Below are 22,308 nucleotides of genomic sequence, written 5' to 3' on the forward strand. Positions count from 1 at the left end.
TCCTAGCCCCTGGTGCCCAGCCCACCGAGTCCCTTCTGAGGGATCTGGACCGGAGGTGTAAGGGTACAAATACAAGTCAAATTTAACTCAGTTTAAACCATGCAATTTTACTAAGAACAAAGAGTGCTTCCCAGGGGTTTGTTTTACAGATCATTGTGGGTGACAGTCCCCTCGGGCCTGTCCTGCCTGGACTTACGGTCGGCCGGCATTGCTCTCCTTCCTGCCCCAGCCCTGGTTTCCCCAGGGGAAGCAAGATGTGAAAACGCAGCCAACATGGGCCTCCTTGGTGGTCTGGCCTTCGCTTCCTAAAGTGCATGCATTCAAGGTCAATGTTCTGTTTGTCTCTGATTCAGTGCCCTGACCAGAACCAGTGCTGGTCTGGGACCCATGCCGTGGTCCATGGGGTCGTGCTGAGTTCTTCTGCTATTTTGTACTTGGTCTGAGATTTTCCTGAAGGAAACACCAGTGATCAGAATGGAGTATGAATCAGAACCAGAGCATATATACCAGACCAGGGTCTTGGAGCCATCACCTGCTCCAGTTTAAGATGCTCCTGGATCATGTTTCTGGCAAACAGGTGCAAGCGGAGCCAAGCCCCGGGCTTGTGACATGGGACTTGGGACTCACTCTGTGCCTTTGAGCCAGCTCAGAGGATCTGGTTTCTGCCCTCTCCCCTTTCCTCTGCTCCCTCGTCTCTCCGTCCTTGCTGCCATCTGTCAACCTGTTTGCTGACGAAGGGAAAAAGTGGAACAGAAGGGGGGCGGGGGGTAGGGAAGACAGGTTTATTAGGCATCTCCAGTGTGCCAGGCACCATGCCTTGCATGATACAGATGGATTGGCTGCACCCACCAGATGAGGCAACGACAGACATACGTGTTGTTGAAGCGTGCATTTCGTGCTGTTACTAAGAACGTATAAGAACACAGGCCCTGGGGGCGCCTGGGTGGCGCAGTCGGTTAAGCGTCCGACTTCAGCCAGGTCACGATCTCGCTGTCCGTGAGTTCGAGCCCCGCGTCAGGCTCTGGGCTGATGGCTCGGAGCCTGGAGCCTGTTTCCGATTCTGTGTCTCCCTCTCTCTCTGCCCCACCCCCGTTCATGCTCTGTCTCTCTCTGTCCCAAAAATAAATAAAAACGTTGAAAAAAAAAATTTAAAAAAAAAAAAAAAAAAAAAAAAAAGAACACAGGCCCTGGAGCCAGATTGCTGGGATAAAAAGTCCCACCTCCGCTGCACGCCAGCTGTGTGACCTTGACTAAGGTCAGCCCTCCACGCCTTGCTTTTCTCACCTGTAAATGGGGTAAGAAAACAACCTCATAAGGGAGTTAATAGGTAACATTTGTAACACACTTCGAACAATTTCTGGCACTTTGTAAGCATGAAATAAGTGCTTGCTAACGAGTACAACAAATATAAGCAGGTTTTGATAAAACAGCCCCAAAGGCAAGCATTGCTCTACCATTTTACAGAAGAGAGCTGAGACTCTAAGTTCACTTGCTTGCTCTGAGTCTCCCCGCAGTGCTGGGATTCAGGCTTTTATGTCTGACCTCTACAGCATGCCTTGGGACAGGGCTGAATGGGGGCGGGGGGCCTCCCCAGGGCTGGTCCTGTCCCAAGGTCCCTAACACAGACACTGTCCTCTCTGCCAGCGCTGGGGCTGGGAGGACCGGCTGCTTCATCGCTATCGACACCATGCTCGACATGGCCGAGAACGAAGGGGTAGTGGACATCTTCAACTGTGTGCGTGAGCTCCGGGCCCAGAGGGTCAACCTGGTGCAGACAGAGGTGAGTCCTGGGGCACCGAGCTGGCCAGCCAGCTTCAGCCCTGGCCAAGGAGAAGCAGGGTAGAACACTCACCCATGGGTGAAGGTATCCTAGAGAAAGAGACCCAGGGGCGGGAGAAATGGAGGAAGGGGATACATGGCTGACTGCGAGGAGACCACAGTAGAAGCCAGGACACCACTGCCCACCCTGAGGCCCCTCGGTGCAATGACATCCACCAATGAGGAAAGGTAAGGAGTTCCCCAGTGCTGAGGGCATCTGAGCAGGGGCTTAATGGGAACTTCTAAGGATTCTTCGAATGGTTTACTTGGATTGGGGGAAGAAGAGAGACAGGGAAGGATTGGCATTTGCGGAATGCCTGCTGTGTGCCAAGCATTGCTTCAGTCCCCGCAAGAATGGCTTAACCAACAAAATTATTGAATAATTGGGCTAGGTTCCAGGGATTCCAAAAGAGATAACATATAGCCCTTGCCTTTGGGGGGAAAGCAGACCTTCAAGCCCCGCTCTGTTCAGGTCAAGAGCCCAAGCCCCGTGGGAAATGAGAGGAGTCCATCTTTAGTGTTGAGCATCTATCTACCATGTGCCAAGCATAATGATGGGCCCTTTGTATTCAGGGTATTGTTCCTACTCACAACAAGCCTGCCAGGCAGCTCCTACTGGTATCCCCATTTCATAAAGAAAGAAACTGAGAAGCTGGGTCCGTGTGACTCCACGGCCCAAGCACTTTCCCCTGAACCATGCTCTCTTGTTAGGCAGTCTTTTCTGCCTACCCTACTCCTCAGAGCCATGGCTGGTTATTATAAAAGCCCATCATCTGATTCTAGGGAAGGCTGTGGGTGCCCAGGCAGTCAGCTAAGGCAGATAAGAAGCTATGTCCATCACCAATCTTGCAAAGGGAAGTTTTGGCTTTGGGCATGGCCAGTCACTGCCGGCCCTGCAGAGAATCCAGCACTTAAAAACATAGGCCCCTGCTGTGGGGTCTGAGCTAACTCCCACAGGCTAGTGTCTGGACTTCTTGGTGAGGCTGCAGTAAAGCCAAGAGGCTGCTTTATCTGTTCCCAGGTTCATGCTTGCAGAAGACAGCCTTTCTGGCTGGCATCAGGCACATGGCCCCTGCTGTCTGGTGGGGGAGACAGACATTCAAATAGATCATCGTGATGCATCGGGATAAGTGTTTTATGTAGGGCCAAGTTCTGCAAGAGAGCACTCAATGTTTGTTAAGGGCCTGGGAGCAACAACAGCAACAGCTTCCACCTGGTGGGTGTGCAGAAGACTGTCCAGAGGGGATGAAGCATAGGGGCCATAGAAAAGGGGGAATGGGGTTCAGGGAGAAGAGAACAGCAGGTGCAAAGAACAGAGATGGCCGAGGGGCATAGGGCGCAGGAGCAGACCCTGAGACAGGGAGTTGAGGGCAAGTGATTTATCTGAGAGGTGATCCCAAGGCTCACCAGTTGGAAAGCAAAGAGAAGGAAAGGACACCAAGCTTTATGAAAGCGTTAAGGTCTTTTGTAAAGGTGTTTAATTAACCCTGTGAACAACTGGAGGCCAAGCCTACTGGGAGCTCTGAGGCCATAGGAAATGTTCCCTTCCAAATCTCCTACCTGAGAGAGAAGGAAACTTAGGTATTTATGCCCCAGCTCTCCAGCTGGCACTGCTTGAGGGCTCCTTTCCAGAGCATTGGCTCTTCAGCCATGCTGGCTCGCCCTGCACCCAGCCCAGGTGTGCTCCTGGGACTAGAGGAAATCCCTCGGCATGAATCTCATGTGCTTACAGTACGTAGGCTTCAAAGTAAAGGTGAAAGCTGAGGGGACACAGGCAGGTACCAAGAGCCCTACTGCAGCACATTCAGAAGTTTCTTACTTTCCTCAATGTCTACACAGCTCAGTCTTACGCTGGGGACAAAACTCACCATTGCTCAGGTGGTCACTGAGAAACATGGAGAGTTGGTCCTTCGGGTTTTCAGATAGGAAGCAGTGATTCTGCAGTCTGAATCCTGCCCCTACTTCACAGCCGTGGGATTCAGTTTGGACCACAAATTCCCAGGCCACTGTCCTCACCCGGCACCCTGTCTCTTCTCTTCTTGGCTGGGCAGGAGCAGTACGTGTTTGTGCACGATGCCATCCTGGAAGCATGCCTCTGCGGCAATACCGCCATCCCCGTGTGTGAGTTCCGCTCTCTCTACTACAACATCAGCAGGCTGGACCCCCAGACCAACTCCAGCCAAATCAAAGACGAATTTCAGGTATGAGCAAATCCCAGGCTCGGGGACCCAGCCAACTTCAGCAGCACTGAGCACGTTCATGGGGTTTTCCTCATGAGAACTGATGAGTCTGGTGTTTCCAGTGTCTGCAGCTCCAGACAGCTGCAGAATGAATTCTTGCACATACAATGCACAGCCACGAGCAACTGTTAACCAGTCACTTGGTGACTGCTAACGCTTGTTTTAACTCTGCATATGTTTTTGAACTAACTTTGTTCTAGTCCAATCCTAGTTGTGGGTGGAGACAGGTTTATAAACACAGGTGTGAGTTTCATGCTCTGCTGTCCCTGGAGGGACTCAGGTTTTTTCTTACCATTTCTGTGCAATTGGAGTGTGTCTGTCCTAGAGCCTCACTACTCAGAGTTGGGTCTGGAGACCAGCACCATCAGCTTCACCTGGGAGTTCATCAGGAATGCGGTATCTTGGGTCCCACCCACAGCTACTGAACAAGAACGTAGAGTTTAACAAGATCTCTGGGTGACTTATCTGCATATTGAACTTTGGGAAGCACCATCCCAGAGCTCAGCTCAGACATAGCACATCTGTACTTTGTAACCCAGGTAGCCAGAATGGTGGCCACCTTGGTGTGGAGGCCTTGATGTGAGTCACTGAGTAGGCCAAGAGGCCAGCCCTTTGTCCTGAGGTCAGTGCCAAGGTCTTACCTAGGCAACAGGTGCTGAGAACCAGGTAGTGGGAAGCAAGGAAGCTCCAGGAATTGAGGGGCAAGTACCCAGCCCCTGGTTCCATGGGTAGATACCCCAGCCAGGCCAGTGCCCCCGTGCTCCCTCAAGCAGAAACTTTACTGATTGGGAGGGGAGACCAAGTACTGAGTAGGGGAAAGACAGAGGCCACAGCCCCCTCGTGGGCACACAGAACATCTGGTCTCCTGGCTGGGCAATTCAGCTGTGGCCCCACACTTGCAAGACTCACTCTGCACGACACAACCCTGAAATTTTCCGGACTCCTAGAGCTTGCTTCCTGGGGGTCTCTCACCTATCCTGGGAAGCTCATCCAGACACCCTTCCATTCTGAAAACAGCTTTCTCTAAGAGGAGCATTGGTGAAATCCTTTCCCTCCTTCCTTGGCACTTCAAGGGATGCATGGGGGATTCCCCACCCCCACCCCCACTCCCACCCCCTGACCTCCTGGCTCGCCCACCCTTCACAGAGCTGAGCAGCTTAGCTCAAATGGTTGGCAGGTGTTGGCAGCCTGTGTCTGCTCTGTGTGTGGGCATGCAGTCTGTACATACTTGGCATCATGGGGGTGTCTCACAGCCCTGGTAGGGGCTCTCAGCCTGCATGGAGCAGCTAACGGGAGATGGCAGAACATCACACGGGAGAGGAACAAGTCCTGGGGAGGGACTGGAGGGCCAAACTTTCAGGATGCAGATAGGGTGGGGTAGGCTGGCTTTGAACCTTGCTATCTCCTCTGTTTGGGGCTACCACCTGAGTAATGCCTACCTATCTGTCTTTGCGCCTTACAGACCCTCAACATCGTGACTCCCCGCGTCCGGCCCGAGGACTGCAGCATCGGGCTCCTGCCCCGGAACCACGATAAGAACCGGAGCATGGATGTCCTGCCTCTGGACCGCTGCCTGCCCTTCCTTATCTCGGTGGATGGGGAACCCAGCAACTACGTCAATGCCGCACTGATGGACGTAAGCTGAGCCCTGGCTGGCACTCACTGGGAAATTTCTTCAAGGTGGAGATGGCTGGAGCCCAGGGCACTGACACCCCACACCACCACCCCCAACCAGCCTCTCTTTGCTTCTGCTCTCCCTGGCCACAAGGACCTTTGCTCCCCCTGAAGGCTCTGGTCCAAACCTATATACAAGCCATGTGCTTGGCTCTTTGCTCCCATAATCCTGTCAAGAATAGACCAAAAGCATAAAATCGGTCCATGACGGCACAGCACAAGCCTTCCCAGTACACCCTCCTGCTGCCCATAGAGCTAACTCTCAGCCTTAAGTTTAGTTCAGGAAACATTCTCTATGCCAGGCCCTGGCCTGAGCTTTGGGAATGCAGGATGGTGCAGACATAGGTTCTGCCCTTGGGGAACTCCCAGGCAGGCTCCCAGAGCTCATGTGCAGAGGCAAGAATGAGGCTGGCAGATGGTAGGTGCTCAGTAACTGGACAAGTGATGGGTTTAGCAAGGGGCATGGGCCATGTTTCTGACTGTTCTATCAGAGGCACTTTCTTCTGCTTTCTCGGCAGCAAATCTAAGAAGGGCACTCCTACCCTGACCTGGTGTAGGAGTCATGACCCTAATTAGAAGGTCATGTCCATGTTCCTGACTCATATGCTTTCCTCCTGGGTCCTTCAGCTACTTCCACTGATCATTCCTCCACCTCCTGGATGTAGAGATATTTGCAGCAGGAATGAGCCATGGATTATCTGGTCTCATCCTTGTACTTTTAAGCAAAGGACAGTGAGGCCAGAAAGAGGAAGAGACTTGCTCAAGGTCACCCGAAAGCTACTGGCAGAGCCAGAAGCCAGGACTCAGACCCTGGAATTAATTCCTTGGGCCTCCTCACAGTTTGTGCAATCCACTAGGACACAGACATCCCGAGGCTCAGGACCAAGAATACCATTGCCTGATTGGGGATAAGCCCTTCAGATTCCACCCCCCCCCACCAACCCATGTCCATGGTTACATCCATCCAGCCCACGTGGACTTCCCGTCTCACCCGGAACAGGCAAGAATGTGGGGTGCTCTGTCCTCGGGTCAAAGCCAACTCCTCTTCTGACCTCTGACCCTCCTAAAACTCTCCCCAAGGGCTGTCAGTGTTGGAGGCAGGTGATGGGAGGTCAATGCTTATCAGCTCTGTCAGGGCTTGCCCTGGCCTTGGCCCACAGGGTGCCCAAGTCCTCCATGAAGACCCTGGCTATGGGTCCAGATGCAGGGAGCATTGTCCTGGTCAGATCAAATAGCTAGAGATGGAGGGAGTACCTCTGGCCTTTACCTTAGAGCTCTCTAAGGTCAATGTGTGCACGTATGTGTATGTGTGCATGCATGTGTGTGCACGCATGTGGCAAGAGAAGGGGCCTGCGGGTATACTCACACTTCCAGGTTCCCCATTGCTTTTCTCCCGTTTGTCCCAACTCCCTCCCCCCTGGCTTCCTCATCTATGCAAGGATCAAACATGTTTCTGGCCTCTACTTAGTAGGTTAGATGCTGCCTGGAGCCAAATGTCTTCTGCTAAGCTCTGATGCTGATTATGTTCTCTTTGTCCACAGGGCATTTCTCCTGTGAGCCATCACTGGGCCTTTGCCTTTCTTTAAAAAAAAAAAAAAAAAAAAGTCCTTATCTGTATTCCAGTTCAGTCTGTGCATTATCTGGTAACCATAGCAGCTTTGCTCCTAGCAGAAAAATATGAAGTCCTCTGGGTTAATTTTTAATGTTTCCCCTGGTAAAGGATGATGTTATCCATGAAATGGATTGCCGGCTGATCCCTGAAACCCAGCAGGAGCGCGGATCTTGAACATATTTTCAGATAAGGCTTTGTCAGGCATGCTGGCCTAATAGAGCATTTATCACAGAGACAGGGAAAAAGGAAAGAGAACTAACATTCACCGAGTGTTGGGCAGGTACCATGTCGGGCCCTGTACTTACCCTGACTCATTCTGTGTTTGGGTGTTATTGTCCCCATTTTCCAGATGAAATACTGAGGCTCAGAGTATTTGCATGACTGTCTCCAGGTCAACTAGCTCAGAAGGGTGGAGTCCAGGGTCTGGATGCTGTTTTTTGACTTTTAAAACCTAGGATCTTTTCTGTGTCTAGAAATGGCTCAAAGACCTGCTCTCTGCAACTAGAGTTTCGCTTTTGGGGAAATTAAATATTCTGCCCTCTGAGACTCCCCCCCTTTGACCATCCCACTGACCAGGAGAAGGTCCTTGGAAGACAGGACCCTCGTGCCTATGTGACATCCACAGTTGCTAGGCATTTTTTTGTTCAGGGCATCAAGAGATAACAGAATGGACAGGTGCTTTATGTAATATGGTTGGCAGGGTCTTTTGCCTGGGTGTTCCCCTGGTTTGGACAGGCAAGCCATTTATCCCCCCCATTTCCTGCTGACTGGACACTCTACTGAAAACAGCTGTGTCTGTCACAAGGCTTGTCTCTCAAGAAAGCTTATTAAGAACATAGGCTATGGGTAATCTCCAGTTTCACAGACCACTAAAGGAGAAGCTCTTCAATCTTTCCAAACCCCTCACGAGATACTGTAATAAATGAGGCCCAGTCAGAGCTTCCAATGTAGCCCAGACTATCACAAGCTAATTTCTGGGGGCCTCAGTTTCCCCATCTGTAACATGGGACTGAGTGTATGCATTTGTTTGCTGGACCTGTACTGGGTGTGTCATGTGCCAGCCATAGCATTAGGGCCAAGGATGAAGAACCAAGTTGTGTTTCTGCCCTGCCAGTGGGCTCACCGTCTTTTCTTGGGTGCTGGTATTTTCAAGTGCAAATCTCATTCAATCCATATGACAGTATCCTTTCGGAGTTGTGATTCCCCTCTCTCCGATGAAGAACGTGACTTTGGAAAGATCTAATAACTGGCCAGGGCTTACCACCAAAAAGAAAAAAAAGGCACTCTACAAATGATGCCTGGATGGAAGGAAGGAAGGAAGGAAGGAAGGAAGGAAGGAAGGGAGGAAGGGATGAGCAGATGGACAGATAGATACATGACTAATAACCTACAAGTAAGAATGGTGGATTTGAACCCCTGGCCTTCCTGACCCTAAAACCTGAGCACCTTCCACTGCCCATTGTCTCACAGCACACAGTGTCCATCTTCTGCCAGGCCTTGGGGCAGGAGTGAGCCTCCTGCAATAGGAGCCCCTTCAGGAGGCTCTCTGCCTTGGGCTGAGCCAGCGCCTCCTCCAGCATTGTGGGCACAGGACCACAGATATCCCTAATGTCCCAAGAGGTGCTTTGGCCAGCAGAGCAGCAAATCTGCAGCCAGAATCTTTCATTTCATATTGTAATGATGATTATTTGCTGAGCTCCAAAACATAAATAATTTATTTGAATAATCCCCAGCCGAGTGACACTTTCCTAATGAAATGTCTTAGTTTAGAGGAGAATGAGTTCATTATGAGAAGGCCCCCTTTGTCACCTGGGCACCCAGAGATAACAGAACAGGTAGGTGTTTTGTGCAATCTGTTTGGCAGGTTCGGGGGCCTCTGGCAGCCGTCCAAGCCTCATCACCATCAGAGCATCACTGATGGATGTGTATTTTACGAAGCCTATGTCGTTCCTTTGTCAGAGCCACAAGCAGCCCGCCGCCTTCGTGGTCACCCAACACCCTCTACCCAACACCGTGGCAGACTTCTGGAGGCTGGTGTTCGATTATAACTGCTCCTCCGTGGTGATGCTGAATGAGATGGACACTGCCCAGGTAGGAGGGGCCCAGCCACTGCCCGAGGTGCTCAGGTGCATTCGGGAAGCCATGCCCAAGAGCTGGAGGGAGAGCCTGAGAGCCAGCATGGTGTTTCCCCTGCCCGACGGAGCTGCCTGCTGATGGCCACTGTCTGGCTTCGAGCACCGATCCGGCCCATCCTGCTGCCAGTGGAGGCTGGAGGTCTCTTCCCAGGCCTTGCCACCCCTGAGCCCTCTCATTCCCAACAGTGACTCCCCCCTGCTTGTAGGCTTTGTCCAGCCCTCCCTCCCCATCCAGAACCAGATTCTGCTCCATCCACCACACTGATTAGGGCCTTGCTCCAAATCACACCGAGCACACTGAGCTGAGAGGCTCACAGAGCCTCCCCACCACTGAGCGTCTCCAGCCCTGCGGAATATTCTGATGCCTTGCCACACCCACCCACCCAGCCTGCCCCCTGGGAGATGCACCCAGCACTGACAGAGCCTGGGGCTTGAACTGTAGACCCTCTGCCCACTAGCCACCCCGACGATCCCGGCTTCATCCCAGGTGACCCCGGTGTCCAGGCAGGCTTCATGCTTTAGCCCCCCGGGGTCTGATGACTCCAAGAGTGCTAAAGCACCTGTCATGGGACGGCTTCTGGAGCCCAGGTCCCCATAGCAGGGGAGCCGTTCCTGGGTGGGAAAAGTGAGAATGTCCTTTCAGGTTTTTGAAAAGTGATCCTTTCACTGTCTTGAAAGAAACTCAGAGAAACTCAGTGCACTCCTGTGTGCGTGCTGGCCTTGTGTGGGAATAAAATAAAATGGATCTGAGCTGTGGTCTCAGCCCTGCAGGAGCTCACAGTCTTGCTACAGAGACGGATGAGCAAATTGTCCCAACCTCGTGTGGCAGCGCTATAATAGAGGTCAGACGCAAAGTGCTGTGCTGGCCGGGAACAGGGAGCAATTAATTCTGCCCAGAGGGTGAGGGAAGACTTCAAAAAGAAGGTGACTTTGGCCTTGAAGAAGGCAGCAGAAGTTTGGGTGTGTGGGGCTGAGTGAGCTAGGAAAAGGCACTCGGAGCAGAGGGAACAGTGGGGCAAAGGCAAGGCAGTGTGAATGTGTGTGGCTTCTCTTTAGAACAGCTGGGGTTGCAGTGGAGCTGGGGCTCAGGGTCTATCGGGAGCAGAAGAGGGCGGTGAGGCTGCAAAATGTAGCAGCGTCCTGCTTGCAGAGGGCTGCCCATGTGGGCTTCAGATCTCAGCCTTGGCCTGCAGCATAGTGTCAGACCCTTACTTTGTAAGCAACAGAACCCTCTCTTCGAATAAAAGCTTTTGTGTAAGCGCTGTATTGCTCAAGCATGTGTGATCAAGAGATGTTCGTGGTGAAACCACCTGGGGTGGGAGTTGAGCTCCACCCAGACTGGTCTTCTGGTCCCCCCAGTGTCTCTTGGAGAGTCAGGACTCTGGGTGCTTTTGTGAAGCCTCGGGTTTCCAAGGAGCACCGTTAGACAATATTTGCTATCCAGGGAGGAGGGATTCTGCAGATTTTAAGCCATGGTGTGGCTGGTTCCTGTTAGAAAGTTGAGTCTGGGGACCAGTGAGGAGAAAAAGTTAGAGGGAAACCTGGAAGCCAGGAGACTGGGAGGCGGATTCTGCAGATGTACAGAAAAGAAAGGTAGTGATCAGGAGGCGGGCTTGGATGTGAAAGTTGGTTCCCAGATGGAAATCTACAGGTTTGGGGAGCAGTTGGATGTGGGAGGTGAATGAGAAGGAGATGTTGTGGATGGTGGCAGGAGCTCAAGTCTAGGCAGTTAGACGTCTGGGGTCGCACCGACCAAGATGAGGGAAGACAGGGGGAGGCGGGGAGAGGAGCAGATCATCAGGATGAAATTGAGCGCCTGGTGGGATGTGCACATAATACGTTCACGAGAGATTTGCTCATCATTCACCTATATTTGTGGAGTATCTGCTGTCTTCCAGAAGCTGTTCTAGGTGCTTAGAATGCATCATGAACAAGACACAGAAAGCAAAACAACAAATTCCCATCTCTGGTGCAACTTCTAAAGCAAAGGAGAGAATATGTAACCAAGTCCCTATAATGTACTCAATTATATGTTAGAAGGTGATGAGTGTTTGGAAAAAATTAAGAGGAAGACTGGAAGGCAGGTGTGGGGCACTCTATTGGTAGAGTGATCAAGGCAAGCTGTATTGAGAAGGTCACATATAAGCGTATTTTTGAAGGAGGTGGAGAGAATAAGCCGTGTGACCATCTCTGGGAAGAGCATTGCAGGGAGAAAGGACAACCCACACCAACACCTTATGGTGCGCACATGCCTGGCACATTTGAGGAACAGCACAGAGGCCATTGTGACTGGAACAGAGTGAACATGGAGACAGCAGCAGCAGGTGACACAGACACATGGCAGGGCCAGGTCATGGAGGCCCTTAGGGGTCCTAGGAAGAACTCGAGTTTTACTCTGAGAGAAGAAGGGAGCCACTGACAGGTTTTGAGGAGAGGAGTGACATACTTTGACCTTTAAAAAAAAAAACAAAAACAAAACAAACAAAACATCCCTCTAGCTACTGTGTTGAGAACACACTAATGGTCTGGGAAGGAGAGTGTATTTGCTAAGGGATGTGATGGCAGCTTGAACCTAAGTGGTAGCCATGGAGTAGATTCTGGATATCTCCTGAAGGGAAACCCAACAAAATATCCTGACAGACTGAATATGGTGTGTGAGTCCCCAAGGGGCTCAATCAGTAGATGTGGCTGGAATCCAAGATAACCATGAAATTAAATGGATTCCCATAAAACAAAGACTTCTGTGGAGTTCCAGACTCAGAAGGTATCACCACCCTATTCCTTTGCCTGAGAAATTAAAATGGTGAACTCTGCTCACTGAGTCCATGAATGAAGTAGAGCCTGTGAAAGCCTGTTTGCTGTTCCCCCTTTTCCAGAATCCCTTTTTGCAAAACTAGAGCTTGGGCATGGAGGAGGAGTGTGAAAGAATCTCACTTTGGGACATGTAGAGAAGCAGGGGTCTAGGTCATTGACTATAACTGCCCCTTCCAGGGTGTGTCTTGGGTGAATGAAGATTTCTCAGCCCCAGATGTTGATACAGCCTTTAAGAATTGATTCTCTAACTGCAAAAACATCAGGTTTAGAAGGGCCATGAGGTTGGCTGCCATATGCAGCTGGCAAGCATCCCCTAAAATCGACAGATGAATAGAACACTTATTGATATAAATATCATCACCGCAACAGCTGGGTGCCTTGCGAAAATAAACAATGACACAGCGTGAGCAGCAGAAAAGCTGCCCTCAGCACCTGGAAGGGCGGTTCTTTGAAGCGGCATCAGCATTTGTCTGCCAGCATGCCCATGCCAGGACAGCTACAGCTTCCTGGCCAGCCCAGCAACACAGATGGGTCTGTCATAGGTCCTGAACATCATCAGAGGACCAGTGAATGCCACATCCTCTGGTTTGACCACGGGCCAACCATAAGGGCTTGTGTGGAGGGTTGTGGCAGGACTACCTGTAAGTTGCAGCAAAATAAGGTTGAGGAGAGGAGGAAACATCTCTAGTGACTTATTTTCTTGCACTGCTGGCCAAATCTGCCTGCCTCTGCTCGGAATCCTATACTGCATCATTCAGTCAGCTATCCCCAACCACAGATATTTTCCCTTCTCCACAGTGGCTTCAGTTCAAAGATAATTACAAGCAGTGGGAGCTAAAGATAAAGACTCTGAAGGCAACTACATATTCAACCTTAGAGATTTTCTTTTTTAGCTCTTTGGGACTCCAAGGCCTATGATCAGATTAGTGGAGCAATATCCTAGAACCACAACATCCAGCAAATGACAGTGTGGTTTCCAGTGGGCACATCAGAAGGAATCTTTCCAGTCACACCCAACAGCATTGACCCAAGATCTCTTCCATCTTGGTGGGCTCTACAGATAGACCAGAGGTCATGGGGAGCAGACCCAAAAAGAAGCCCTCGTCATGGTCATGCCACACCTGCCACATTGTTTAGACAACTCAGGAAATCCTCTGTGCCAGCCATGGGTTGGAACTGTGCAGTAGACAGAATCATGCCCCCGCCAAAAGATGTCCACATCCTGGTCTCTAAATCTATGAATATGTTATCTCATACAAGGGACTTTACGGATGTGGTAAATTTAAGGATGTTGAGGTATGTAAATTGTCCTGAGTTATCCAGCTGGGGCCCATATTAGGTTCCTAGTCAGAGGGGTGCAAGAAGATCAAAGTCAGTGGTGATGGAAGCAGACCATGGGATTATGGAAGCAGAAAGTGGAGTGATAACAGCCACAGGTCAAGGAATGCTGGCCGCCTCTAAAAACCTGGGGAGATGAGGAATAGTTTGGCCCCTACAGACTCCAGAAAGGAAGACAGACAGCTCTAGTGACACTTTTATTTTAATCCTTTAATACTCATTGCAGATTTCTGACCTCCAGATAATACATTTGTGTTGGGTTAAGCCACCACATCTGTGGTAGTTTGTTACATTAGCCATAGAAAACTACTGCAGGCAATACAACTGAAAACAGGAATTCAGACTCAGAGTTGTAGGGATCAGTGCAGGTTGTGAGACTGAAATCATGGGAACGTCCAGAATCACCAGTGTTGAACTGGAAAGTGGCTTATTCTAGAGAAATCCATGCCTGAATCAGAGTCCATCAGGAAACATGAGAGAACAGGATGGGGAGAGCCAAGGAGAAGGCAGATGACCCGCCTCCACAGGACTCTTGCTGACCCAGAGGAGGTCTTTTAAAAGTTAAGGTGCATATTTTCTGGGTTGCATTCAGTCATCAACATGCATGGATTGAGAAACTACCCTGAACTAGGCACAGACCAGACATAGCAAAAGACAAAAGAGGCACCAAAAAAAAAAAATAAATAAATAAAAGCCAGTCCCAAGGAGCAGACATTGTAGTGAAGTAATATCTACCTGCCAGACTCCCTTTGGCATCAAACAGGATGGAATCATCTTTAACTGGAACCATCTCAACCAAGACCCTCAAGTGGCAGGAAGGAGCTGACCAGGAAGCAGAAGGAATGGAAAAGCCAGTGTCCAGGCAGCATGTCACTCCTGAGCTCTGTGGTCAGCTCTGGAAGAATCCAGCAGGAGATGGCCACCGTATATCACCCCACCGGCCTGTAATCAGGTTTGGGGTCATTGAGACCCAGGATCTCTTTGGTTGTCTCCACATAGTAAGTGGTAGGTCTTTAATATTCCTTGAATATTCTGCCCATTTATTATATTGACCAGGCGTACAATGTCCCCTGAGTTTCTCAGTATTTCACTTGTCACTCTAGGGAGTACACTTTATCTGGCTTATATCTTAGCGATTTTATTATCTAAGTGATCTCCAAACACCTTTTGATATTTCCTAGGTCTTTCCTCCATAGACCTGCTATTTTGGAAGCTTTTGTTTCCCAAACTGTATTTAATAATTAATAATTTGTTTACTTGTATGTTTTTCCATGAACATAACTATCCCAATGAACTTCTGATCAGTAGACCATATACAGAGCTAACACACAATGGTCTAATTCCAGCCCAAAGCCAGAGATTCGGTGTCCTCCACTCCAGGACAACAACCTGATAGCATTTGGCTTTTAATCACTTTGGGGATATCTTACTGGCTTCTCCTGCCAAATTTACGGACACCACTTTGGAAACCACTGATCTGACCAGGGTCTATTTCCCCTCATTTTGCATGGCAGGAAGCTGAGGTCCAGGCAAGAAAAAAAAAAAAAAAGATTTAAAGGCACCTGGATGGCTCAGTTGGTTAAGTGGCCGACTTCGGCTCATGATCTCATTGCTGGCTCGAAGGCTCATGAGTTCGAGCCCTATATCTGGCTCTGGGCTGATATCTCAGAGCCTGGAGCCTGCTTCCAATTCTGTGTCTCCCTCTCTGTCTGCCCCTCCCCTGCTTGAGCTCTCTCTCTCTGTCTCAAAAATAAACATAAAAACAATTTTTTACAAGATTTATCCAAAGCCCCACAACCCATCACTGACTTAGGCCGAAGGTCCCCTTCCAAGGGTTGAAGATTTTGGTAGCCATTTAAACAGTAGCGTTTCCAGGGCTCTGGTGCCTGATAATCACTGGCTGGTACCTGGGTATACGGAGCAGGAAGAAATATTTTCTGGTTTAAAACAAACAAGAGCTATATAAAAGCTGAGTCACCCAGTTCTGAGGCTCCCACCATGGAAAGTCTGAGAGTTCAGGTGATGCTAGGCCAGATAGAAAGGTGAGGGAGGGTGAGACCAAGAACAGTGCATTTCCACAGAGCTTCTAAAAGTTGACAGGCAAGCTCATCATTCTCCCAGGAGAAATGCAGCGTGATGTCTTTTTTTTGTCATTGTGCCTGCAGGGCAAATAGCAAGCACTGATATCCCCATTTTTATCTCCGTTTGTGAAAACACAGCCTAACATGCTAGCAAAACCCACAGAACACCCAAGTCTATGTCTCCAAGAGCCTCAGGTCTGACTTTGCAAGGAGCCGTCCTTCTGTTCCAGAGAGGGTAACAGTAGAATAAGAAGTCTGGGGCCGTGAGACCAGAGTTCAAGTTCTAGCCCTGCCACTTAACTTGGTGTGTTGCCGTAAGCCAGTTTCATAACTTCTCCAAGTCTTAACACAATCCTCTATTAAATTCATTTAACCCTGATGTCAGCCAAGTTCACTCTGTCTTTGAAGGTTTAATTGAAATGGGCTCTGCTTCCTATTCCCCAATCCTGTGGGCAAGTCTGTTATCCACCCCACAGATTTCTGGGAATTGCAAGGGAGTCCTGTTTGCATGGCCACTTCCTAGTTCATGCTCAGGCTTTACTTCCTGCTCCATATACCCAGGTGGAATTTGAATCCCAGTAATGCCCATGACCAAAGGTTGAACATTGCACATCCTCATTCTTAAACCTCCCTGCCTCCTCATCCTCATGGTTTGGAGCACATCTCCCCCCAACACCCTGTTGCCCAAACAGCCCCTGCCTCGGCCTCTTCTCCCATACCTCCCCAAGCAATGCCACCTTCTACCCAAAAGTTGTTCCTTTATTCAGCTATATAATTGAACTCTTTATTTTAACATATAGTGAACATATACTGCTGCATCAGTTTCAGGTGTATAATATAGCCATTCAACAATACCGTACCTTACAAAGCGCTCATCAATATAAGTGCACTCCCAATGCCCTTCACCTATTTTACCCAACCTCTCCTCACCTCCCCTCTGGTAACCATCACTTTGTTCTCTACAGTTAAGGGGTTTTCCCCCCTCCATTGCTCCTTTGTTTTGTTCCTTTAAATTCACATATGAGTGAAATCATATGGTATTTGTCTTTTTCTGACTGCATTTCACGTAGTATTCTCTCTAGATCCATCCATGTTGTTGCAAATGGAAAAATGTCATTCTTTTTTAATGGCTAAATAATATTCCCTACATATACCACCTCTTTATCCATGCATCTACTGATAGACACTTGGGCTCTTTCCATAGTTTGGCTATTATTGGTAATACTTCTATAAACATCGGGGTGCCTATACCCCTTCAAATCTGTATATTTGTATCTTTTGAGTAAATACCTAGTAGTGTAATTGCTGGATCGTAGAGTAGTTCTATTTTTAACTTTCTGAGGAACCTCCATACTGCTTTCCAGAGTGACTTCACAGTTTGCATATGCACCAACAATGCATGAGGGTTCCCCTTTGCCACATCCTCGCCAACACCCTGTTGTTTCTTTAGTTTTTGATTTTAGCTATTCTGACAGATGGTATCTCACTGTGCTTTTTATTTGCATTTCCCTGATAATGAGTGATGTTGAGCATCTTTTCATGTGTCTGTTGGCCAGCTGGATGTCTTCTTTGGGGAAATGTTGGTTCATGTCTTCTGCCCATTTTTTATTTGATTATTTGGTTTCTGGTATTGAGTTCTGTAAGTTCTAAATTTTGGATACTAACCCTTTATCAGATACAATATTTGCAAATATCTTCTCCCATTCAGATTGTCTTTTGGTTGTTTTGATATTGGTTGTTTCCCTCGCTGTGCAGCAGAAGCTTTTTATTTTGATACAGTGCCAACAGTCTATTTTTGCTTTTGTTTCCCTTGCCTCAAGAGACAGATCTAGAAAGATTTTGTTATGGCCAATGTTAGGAAAATTATTTCCTATATTATTTTCTAGGATTTTTATGGTTTCCAGTATCAAGTATAGATATTTAATCCATTTTGATTTTATTTTTGTATATGGTGTAAGAAAGTGGTCTAGTTTCATTCTTCTGCATGTTACTGTCCAGTTTTCCCAACACCATTTGTTGAAGAGACTGCCTTTTTTGCCATTAAATATTCTTTCCTGCTTTGTTGAAGATCAATTATCCATATAATTGTGGGTTTACTTCTAGATTTTCTATTGTTACATTGATCTATACATCTGTTTTTGAACCAGTACCACATTGTTTTGATTACTACGGCTTTATAATATAACTTGAAGTCCAGAGACAGGATATCTCCAGCTTTGCTTTGCTTTTTCAAGATGGCTTTGGCTATTCAGGCAGAGTCTTTTGTGGTTCCATACAAATTTTAGGATTATTCTACTTCTGTGAAAACTGCTTTGGTATTTTGATAGGGATAGCATTAAATGTGTAGTTTAACAATATTTGTTCTTCTTACATGCACATGGAATGTCTTTCTGTTTCTTTGGCTCATCATCAATTTCTTTCATGAGTGTTTCATGGTTTTTAGATGACAGGTCTTTCAGCTCTTTGGTTAGGTTCATTCCTAGGTATCTTATTTTTGGGTGTCATTGTAAATGGGATTGTTTTCTTAATTTCTCTTTCTCCTGCTTCACTACTGATGTTTGGTAATGCAATGGCTTTCTGTACATTGATTTTGTATCCTGCAACCATGTGGAATTCAGTTATCAGTTCTAGTAGGTGTTGTTTTTTTGTGTGTGTAATCTTTCAGGTTTTCTATATATAGTATCATGTCATCTGCAAATAGTGAACTTTTTACTTCTTCCTTACCAATTTGGATCCATTTTATTCCTTTCTCTTGTCTTATTGCTATGGCTAGGACTTCCAGTACTTTGTTGAATAAAAGTGGTAAGAACGGATAGCCTTGTCTTGTTCCTGATCTTAAGGGAAAAGCTCTCAGGTTTTCCCCATTGAGGATGATGTTAGCTGTGGGGTTTTCATATAAGACCTTTATTATTTTGAGGTATGTTCCCTCTAACCTTGTTGAGGGATTTTATGAATAAATGTTGTATTGTGTCAAATGTTTTCTCTGTGTGTACTGAAATTGTCATGTTTCTTCCTTTCACTTATTGGTATGATGTATCACATTGATTGATTTGCAAATATTGAATCACCTTTGCATCTCAGGAATAAATCCCACTTGATCTTTGTGAATGCTTTTTTTAAAGTCTATTTATTTTGAGAGAGAGAGAAAGAGCACAAGTGGGGTAGGGGCAGAGAGAGGGAGAGAGAATTCCAAGCAGGCTCCATTATCAGCATAGAGCCCAACAGAGGGCTCAAAACCATGAACCGTGAGATCACGACCTGAGTGGAGATCAAGAGTCAGATGCTTAACTGACTGAGCCACCCAGGCACCCCTGTGAATGATTTTTCAATGTATTGTTGAATTTGGTTTGCTAGCATTTTGTTAAGAATTTTTGCATCTATGTTAATCAGGGATATTGGCCTGTAATAGTCTTTTTGGTAGTGTCTTCATCTGGTTTTGGTATCAGGGTAATGCTGGCCCCATAGAGTGAATTTGGAAGTTTTCCTTCCTTTTCTATTTTTTGGAATAGTTTGAGAATAAACATTAACTCTGCTTTAAATGTTTGGTACAATTCACTGTGAGGGCATCTAGTCCTGGGCTTTTGTTTGCTGGGAGGTTTTTGATTACTGATTCAATTTCCTGGCTGGTAACTGTTCTGTTCAAATTTTCTATTTCTTCCTGCTTCAGTTTTGGCAGTTTATATGTTTCTAGTAATTTATCCATTTCTTCTACATTGTTCAATTTGTTGGCATATAATTTTTCATTATATTCTCTAATAATCCTTTGTATTCCTGTGGTGTCATTTGTTATTTCTCCTCTTTCACTTCATTTCTGAGTTTGTTTGAGTCCTCTTTTTTCCTTTTCTTTATAAGTCTGGCTAGAGGTTTATCAATTTTGTTGATCTTTTCAAAGAACCAGCTCTTGGTTTCTTTTTTTTTTTTTTTTTTTAGTTTCTTTTTTTTTTAATTTATTTTTTTTGATTATATGAAAATTTATTGTCAAATTAGTTTCCATACAACACCCAGTGCTCATCCCAAAAGATGCCCTCTTCAATGCCCATCACCTACCCTCCCCTCCCTCCCATCCCCCATCAACCCTCAGTTTGTTCTCAGTTTTTAGGAGTCTCTTATGCTTTGGCTCTCTCTCCCACTCTAACCTCTTTTTTTTTTCTTATTTTTCCTTCCCCTCCCCCATGGCTTTCTGTTAAGTTTCTCAGGATCCACATAAGAGTGAAAACATATGGTATCTGTCTTTCTCTGTATGGCTTATTTCACTTAGCATCACACTCTCCAGTTCCATCCACGTTACTACAAAGGGCCATATTTCATTCTTTCTCATTGCCACGTAGTACTCCATTGTGTATATAAACCACAATTTCTTTATCCATTCATCAGTTGATGGACATTTAGGCTTTTTCCACAATTTGGCTATTGTTGAGAGTGCTGCTATAAACATTGGGGTACAAGTGCCCCTATGCATCAGTACTCCTGTATCCCTTGGGTAAATTCCTAGCAGTGCTATTGCTGGGTCATAGGGTAGGTCTATTTTTAATTTTCTGAGGAACCTCCACACTGCTTTCCAGAGCGGCTGCACCAATTTGCATTCCCACCAACAGTGCAAGAGGGTTCCCGTTTCTCCACATCCTCTCCAGCATCTATAGTCTCCTGATTTGTTCATTTTGGCCACTGACTGGCATGAGGTGATATCTGAGTGTAGTTTTGATTTGTATTTCCCTGATGAGGAGCGATGTTGAGCATCTTTTCATGTGCCTGTTAGCCATCTGGATGTCTTCTTTAGAGAAGTGTCTATTCATGTTTTCTGCCCATTTCTTCACTGGATTATTTGTTTTTTGGGGGTGGAGTTTGGTGAGCTCTTTATAGATTTTGGATACTAGCCCTTTGTCTGATATGTCATTTGCAAATATCTTTTCCCATTCCGTTGGTTGCCTTTTAGTTTTGTTGATTGTTTCCTTTGCTGTGCAGAAGCTTTTTACCTTCATGAGGTCCCAATAGTTCATTTTTGCTTTTAATTCCCTTGCCTTTGGGGATGTGTCAAGTAAGAAATTGCTGCGGCTGAGGTCAGAGAGGTCTTTTCCTGATTTTTTTTTTTTTTTTTTTTTTTAGTTCCTATATAATTTACTTCCACTAATCTTTATCATTTCCTTCCTTCTGCTAGTTTTTTGATTTGGGTTTTTTCCTTCTTTTTCTAGCTCCTTGAGGTTATAAGATTGAGTTATTTGAGATTTCTCTAGCTTCCCTTTTAGAACAGCTTTTGCTAGATTCCAAGGGTTTTAGACTGTTTTCATTTTTATACGTTTCCATGTATTTTTTTATTTCTTCTTTGATTTCTCAGTTGACCCATTCATTGTTTAGTAGCATGTTATTTAACCTCCATGTACTTGTGGTCTTTCCAGATTTTTGCTTGTGGTTGATTTCTACTTTCATAGCGTGGTGGTCAGAAAACATGCATAGTGAGACTTAGATCATTTTGAATCTGTTGTGTATGTTTCTCTGGGCTAATATGTGATCTATTCTGGATAATGTTCCATGTTCACTTGTATATTCTGTTTTAGAATTGAATATTCTGAATACATCTGTTAGATCCATCTGGTCTAGTGTGTCATTCAAGCCCATTTCCTTGTTGATGTTCATTTGGATGATCTGTCCATTGATGTAAGTAAGGTATTACAGTCCCCTAGAGTTATTGTATTATCATCAATTAGTTCCTTTGTGTTTGTTACTGAATTATATATTTGGGTGCTTCCATATTTGGTGTATATACATATGTGTGTGTGCATACACACACACACACACACACACACACACACATATATATATACATATATATATGTGTGTGTGTGTGTATATATATATATATATACATATACATATATATATAATTGCTGTTATCTTGTTGGATTGTCCCCTTTATTATATAGTGTTCTTCTTTCTCTCTTTTCACAGACTCTTTTAAAGTCTATTTTGTCCAACATAAGTATTGCTATTCCAGCTTTATTTTGATATCCATTTGCATGATAGGTATTTCTTCATCCCCTCACTTTCAATCTGTGGGTGTCTTTTAAATATATTTTTTTTCAACGTTTATTTATTTTTGGGACAGAGAGAGACAGAGCATGAACGGGGGAGGGGCAGAGAGAGAGGGAGACACAGACTCGGAAACAGGCTCCAGGCTCCGAGCCATCAGCCCAGAGCCCGACGCGGGGCTCGAACTCATGGACCGCGAGATCGTGACCTGGCTGAAGTCGGACGCTTAACCGACTGCGCCACCCAGGCGCCCCTAAATATATTTTTTAATGTTTATTTGTTTTTGAGAGAGAGAGACAAAATGCAAGTGGGGGAGGAGCACAGAGAGAGGGAGACAGAATCCGAATCAGGCTCCAGACTCCGAGCTGTCAGCACAGAGCCCGACGTGGGGCTTAAACTCATGAATGGTGACATCATGACCTGAGCCGAAGTTGGATGCCCAATGACTGAGCCACCCAAGGACCCCCAATCTGCAGGTGTCTTAAGACTAGAACGAGTCTCTTATAGGCAGCATATAAGTAGGTTTTTTACCCTTTCCACCACCCTGTGTCTTTGAGTGTTTAGTCCATTTA

The 22,308-nt window shown here is 46.8% G+C and overlaps 1 protein-coding gene across 1 annotated transcript in view; it reads left to right on the plus strand.

Annotated features, from left to right (window-relative positions):
- Nucleotides 1-22,308, plus strand: part of PTPRT (protein tyrosine phosphatase receptor type T) — a 934,550-nt gene that overhangs the window by 885,617 nt on the left and 26,625 nt on the right. Inside the window, exons 30-33 of the mRNA XM_032592759.1 lie at nt 1,645-1,780; nt 3,870-4,019; nt 5,521-5,694; nt 9,304-9,435. Of these exons, the coding sequence (XP_032448650.1) occupies nt 1,645-1,780; nt 3,870-4,019; nt 5,521-5,694; nt 9,304-9,435 (592 nt within the window). The remainder of the gene's footprint in view (nt 1-1,644; nt 1,781-3,869; nt 4,020-5,520; nt 5,695-9,303; nt 9,436-22,308) is intronic.

The sequence above is a fragment of the Lynx canadensis genome, chromosome A3 (genome assembly GCF_007474595.2).
Source record: "Lynx canadensis isolate LIC74 chromosome A3, mLynCan4.pri.v2, whole genome shotgun sequence".
Classification (NCBI taxonomy): Eukaryota; Metazoa; Chordata; class Mammalia; order Carnivora; family Felidae; genus Lynx; species Lynx canadensis.